This window comes from Hordeum vulgare, chromosome 2H (genome assembly GCF_904849725.1).
Source record: "Hordeum vulgare subsp. vulgare chromosome 2H, MorexV3_pseudomolecules_assembly, whole genome shotgun sequence".
Lineage (NCBI taxonomy): Eukaryota > Viridiplantae > Streptophyta > Magnoliopsida > Poales > Poaceae > Hordeum > Hordeum vulgare.
Genome location: NC_058519.1, coordinates 43194648 through 43200501, shown reverse-complemented (window position 1 = coordinate 43200501; position 5854 = coordinate 43194648). Strand labels below are relative to the sequence as shown.

The 5854-nt window shown below is 39.2% G+C and overlaps 1 protein-coding gene across 1 annotated transcript; it reads left to right on the top strand.

Annotated features, from left to right (window-relative positions):
* The first annotated feature begins 1967 nt into the window (after positions 1 to 1967).
* LOC123424745 (60S ribosomal protein L22-2-like) lies at positions 1968 to 3385 on the top strand. Its single transcript, XM_045108420.1, has 2 exons — positions 1968 to 2296; positions 3038 to 3385. The coding sequence occupies exons 1-2, from the start codon at positions 2052 to 2054 to the stop codon at positions 3180 to 3182; spliced, it is 390 nt and encodes a 129-aa protein (XP_044964355.1). The 5' UTR covers positions 1968 to 2051; the 3' UTR covers positions 3183 to 3385.
* Positions 3386 to 5854: the final 2469 nt, after the last annotated feature.

Sequence of the window (5854 nt, the reverse complement as noted above, 5' to 3'; positions counted from 1 at the left end):
CAAAAGAGAACCAATAATTTCAATTGCCCCGTTGCACCAGATACATCCCCATGAATCAGGAGCATGGTTAGTTGGGCTTTGGCCTTTGGAGTAGCTAAATTTTTAGTCGCCAGGGGCTAGCTCGTGACTAGTAGGTCTGAGAGGGTTCCATGTATGTGGTGAATTTGGTTTTTACCAACCCAAAACCGAAGATGCAGATGCAACCGAATAACAAATGGTAGCAATTTAAAAAGCGCACCGAGTAGTGAAGACCGAATAAACTCATAATTTCTGTTAAGTTGGTTTGGTTCGATGTTCGGCTTTCGGTGTAAAAGTGCCCACCCGTATTGCCGACCCATATATAGGTAAGCTAATGTTTTTTTGTTTATTTTTCCGGATCATTTATTTTAAAGGTTTTTCCAGGTTTTCTAGAAAATTTTCTATTACAACTTCAATTTTTAAAAATATTTTATGAAGACTAAAATATTGCAAAATTTTAAAAAAATCTTGAATTCAAAGAGTGTGCATGAATTAAAAATGCAAGTGAATTTTAAGAAATGCCCACAAATTACTTTTTCATGAAATAAATAATGTTCACAAAATTTCAAAATATGTATGATTTTTTGAAAATTCGCAAATTTGATTCTTTTAATTTGGAAAATGGTAATAAATTCCAATAGTGTTCCTAATTTTAAAAAGAAAATTTTTATTGAAAAAAAGTTCATGAATTCATGTTCTGAATTTTTTGTGCAAAATCAACAAAACTTCAGAAATTACAAAATAGTCCATGCATATTTTTGTCTTGAATTTGGAAAATATGGGTGAACTCAAAACATATTCATGGATTTTACAATTGTACCTAATTTTTTAAAAAACGTGAAATTTTTAAAAATTCGTGTATTGAAAATATTTTCAAATATATATATGATATATGAATTTGACATATTTTTTATGAGTCTTAAGAAATGCTCATGGATACAATTTTGTGTGCGAATATTTAATGTCTTTTAAATTTGTAACATGCTCAAGAATTTGAAAGAAGTTAAAATATTTCTAAATTTATAGAATGGATCAGTAAAAATAAAAATGAAAAACATACAAGACCAAAAGTAATTCAGATAAAATCATAAAAAGAAACAATTAAGGAAACATGTTCTGACGAAAAACACACAGGAGAAACACCAAATGGGTCAATTCATGTAACAACAACACCCTTGGAGGCTGAGCGTTTGCGTGGTATTCCCAACATTACTACGCGGGGAATAGTAGGATTGGTCGCGGCTAATTTGTTGAAATTGCTAATTAAGTAGTACCCCTAGCAAAGGTCATTCCTACGTTCTCTGTTGCTGACGTGTGCCATTTATTGCAACCTTGGTGTTTTTCTTTTATTTCATAGATTCCGATTTTCCAAACATTTTATATCTAAAACCATGCATCTAAATCACGAACCAGTTTCACCGTTGGATTTTTGCACCGTGATCTTTGAAAGTATATATCATGTTAATAGGTTCCACCAAAGATTTTTCAAAAAAAGGAATACAATAAGCAGATACAAAAAAAGAACAGAAAAAAACCAAAAAAATAATCCCAAACCGGAAACCCAAAAGCACAATTATGGTTGTTTACTTTTTTTGGAAGCACAACTGTGCTTTTCCTAAGCACATCTTAGTTTCCCGTGGAAGCACTAATTATGGTCTTCTCGCAAATGAGCAGTGATTTTTTGCAAGAGAAAAAAACCAAAACTTCGTGGGAGTTTTTCAAAGGGTATCCCTTAATTAGTTGCTCCCTGAATTTTCACCTCCTCACATTGAATGCTCAATTGTTTTATGGGCTTTCGGTGACCTTCCAAGATCCAACGTAAGCCCAACCTATCCCACTAATTTCCAATCTCGCCGAGACCCAACGAGCCGGCCCAGTCACTTGCCACACGACACGAGAATGGCAGCCCACAAGGCCTATATATATCGCGCGATCCCTCTCTCGCTCGCCCTTGTAACCCTAGCCGCCTGCGCGCCGCCACACGAACCCCCACCCCAACCCCGAGCACCGGCCGAGGAGGAAGAGAAGGTGAGATGGCTCGCGGCGCGGCGACGGCGGCGGCGGCTGCCAAGGGCAAGAAGAAGGGGTCCGTCTCCTTCGTGATCGACTGCACCAAGCCCGTGGAGGACAAGATCATGGAGATCGCGTCGCTGGAGAAGTTCCTCCAGGAGCGCATCAAGGTTGCCGGCGGCAAGGCCGGGAACCTCGGCGACTCCGTCACCGTCACCCGCGACAAGAGCAAGGTCACCGTCACCTCCGACGGCGCCTTCTCCAAGAGGTATACGCCGCGCGCCCTCCCACTCTCCCACCTGCAGCTCCTGAATTCATGATTGTCCGTGTGTGATAGATCTGGGAACCGCGTAAGAGCTTGGATTGGTTCATTTTGCAGTGCCGTAGTAGTTGCGAGCGATTGATCAGTATGTTGGTTGTTTCGATTGTAGCTGTGTACGCAAGGCACGCTGATGTGTATTGTTTTGCACTGTGTAAGATACATGCTCAGGTTGGTAGTAGTTGCAGGAAGAACTAATTGAGGAGTATCTATTATCATGACAGAGTGTTCTAGCTTTCACCTTTGTACAGAGCGTTCTAGCATTTCCTAAATGCAAATGTCTTTTCCTCAATTAGTTGTATATTTTGTACAGAGTATTCAAAACTTGAATGCTACGAAAGATCATATATATCATGACCCTTGTAGTAAGTGTATTGTTTGCACACCTTGTGTTTGGGCAGCTTCAGTGTTTTTGGATAACACTCTTGGAACATGAAACGCGGGAGCTTGATTTGTCTGAACGCTTTAAACTTATCATTGCTTTGGCCTTGGAAGTTGGAACTTATCTTTACATTGTCTGAAATTCTGAATATGTAGGCCATTTATTCATTTCCTTATCCAAGGTATAATATCGAGATTCGTTGTAAAAAAGCTGGATGGTTTGGTCATTTCTTTCTTGTCCAATATACGTTACCAGCAGCCATCTTTGGTTGTATATGATCTGATGACATCATTCGTCTGGCTTCTCAGGTACCTGAAGTACTTGACCAAGAAGTACTTGAAGAAGCACAACGTGCGGGACTGGCTTCGTGTGATCGCAGCCAACAAGGAGCGCAACGTGTACGAGCTCCGGTACTTCAACATTGCCGAGAACGAGGGCGAGGAGGAAGATTAGAGCGCATTGTTATATTGTAGTGCTTGTTGAGTTTTGATACTTGATCTGAGTACCTCCCTAGTTATCCACCTATCTTATGTTGTGCTCTGTTGAACATGGATGGTTTAATTTGAAGAATCCTTATATTTTGTCTCCCCTCGACTGTGGATCCATATGTCTGTGAACCTATAGACAAGTATTATGGAGATTTGTTCTTGCTTTCACATTAGCTGCTGTGCTAAAACGGTGGTGCTTTTTTACTCCTGATGAAGTTTTGGTCAGTCTGATTTTGAGCCTCTTACTCCATTAGTGCTGAGCTATCTCTACAGGTGCCACTTACATTGCTGGCCTCACTTGTCACCCTTTTTCTGTACAAACAGCATGAAAAACCGTGAATTGGTCCTCGTGCACGAACAACTTAGAACCATGGATTGGTTCTAATTTTTGATATAGTTTTCTGAGGGAAGCAGAGCAATTTCCTTTAGGCCCACAAGTAATATCTGGACACGTTGGAACATTTTTGGCTATCCAATCAATCTAGAGAACCCCTTTTGCTATATCATCAATTTGTCTGACTGGTCCGGCCGTCTGAAATCCTGCAAATGGCATCAAAATGAGGGAGCCTTGACGCCTGCAATGTTGGACTCGATCCCAAGCCCCAACACAGCGGAATCACACCCCAAACTCCTTTGCTATGTGGTACAGGAACCTGTTGAATTTTGATACTGGGTAGCTTTCATAGCCTTCATATCAACGGGAGAAAAAAAATACCACAAGCTCTTAATTTATAAAAAATGATCTATAATATGAAAATTTGTAGTTACGGCATAAACAAAGATGGTCTTACTCTACAAATGTGAAGTTTAAGATTTCACATGTCTTCTATTTCAACACGGCTTGAATGTATATTTAACACGTACAAAGAAATGGGCAAGTGACCTTCAATTTCATCTCCAATCCTGATTTTGTTGAGATGTTCATCCTCAATTCGGATCAATACATGTATGAAAGAAAGACGAATAATGCATTATTTATTAAGATTATATCCTAGATAGTCTTTCTTTAAAAAATTAACAGGTAAAATAACATCATATGCAGATTCTACATATTTTTCTAATCAAATTTCATATATAACATGTTAATTTTAGAGTTTTAAACCAATTTTGGAGTTACGGTTTAAAAGATATGAGTATTTTAAAAAACATTTAATATGTAGTACGGGTTTAATGTCAGAAACATCAGATTTTTTTTATAAAATAGCATGACGGACTAAGAATACCTATTTTCTTTATTAGTTAATTTTAATATTTAAATTACCTTCTAGTTAATTTGCGGTGTTAGGAGCCATTAGCTTCATGAGTTGATATATTATTTAGAGCCTAAACCATGAGTATCATACATGTCTGTACATAAATAAGAAACTAAGGTTTAATTGGTAAGTTACAGTGATTACCAAATTTCTTCTAACCTTACTTACAAGGCAGACCTACAAAACTCGAAGTACAACTCAACCTTCTATGACACAGAAGGAAAATTATAAATAGATTTGCACATACCACACCAAAACAATTTTTCTCTTTGAAGAGTTCACAATAATTTCCATGAAATCAAGTGCATGTGTTGGATTTTCCTTTTTCACCATGCATGCTTCAGATTCCAAGGAAACACACCATTAAGTTATTTAGATAAAGAGATGCTTGATTTTTGATAAACCTGATCACGGTATGAAATTAAGTGCATGTTTAGGATTACATGAAAAGAACAATTCAGTTATTTAGACCAAGCGGTCATTGATATGTTTTAGCGAACCTGACTGCTCCCCTACTATTGATAAGGAATCAGTGAGATTAGGAGATCTGAACAACATTGCCAGCTTACTTTTGACAACCATTAATACGTGATAGAAAAGTTGATGTCAAACATATAAAGTACAGATGAATTGGCGAGTTGCTCACCATGTGCAAAGCGGAAACAAGCTCCGTATTTAGATTTGCCGTGTAGGCGTGGTCCTCCTGTTAGTTTGGATCGATGAGAGACATCTTCATTTGCTCGAATCAAGCCGCGTTGGGACAGTGGCTGGACCAAACTTCGATTTTTAGGAATTTTGTGTTGCTCCCTTCACTGGCCAGCAGGACTTTGCACCGCATCATGGGCGTCGCTGGGCTTACCTTCATGCCAATAAGTCGAGGCAAGGCCGTCCTAATCCGTGCCTCTTCGTGTAGGGAGGTCAAAGACCATGTCGTCATGCCTCCGTTGGATTGCACTACAACTGTCGCTCCGCAACAATGCGATCCGATGGCCACGTTGGATTGGCACTCCATCCAATTGCACGTGTCGACGCGTAGGGAGGTTGAGGCCATGGCGTCGTGCCTCGCATTTGATGCTTTCGATCTGCGATGATGAGATCAAAGGGCCGTGTCGGATGGCGGTGATGTTTGTCGTGTCGGGATTCAGGGGAGACGCTGCGTGGGCGAGTAGACGACATACAAAGCAACTTTGGTATGTTCGCGGCCGGCCGGAAAACATCAGGGTTTACAAGGTAGTTTCATATATAACATGTTAAATTTAGAGTTACGGTTTAGAAGATATGAATATTTTAAAGAACATTTAATATGTACTACGGGTTTAATGTCAGAAACATCAGGGTTTTTTCTATAAAATAGCATGACGAACTAAGAATACCTATTTTCTTT

Bases quoted from the DNA above. Each gene is read 5' to 3' on its own strand.
- LOC123424745 (XM_045108420.1), top strand. From the start codon at position 2,052: ATGGCTCGCGGCGCGGCGACGGCGGCGGCGGCTGCCAAGGGCAAGAAG. The intron at 2,297-3,037 runs GTATACGCCGCG...CTGGCTTCTCAG, and splicing joins GACGGCGCCTTCTCCAAGAG to GTACCTGAAGTACTTGACCA.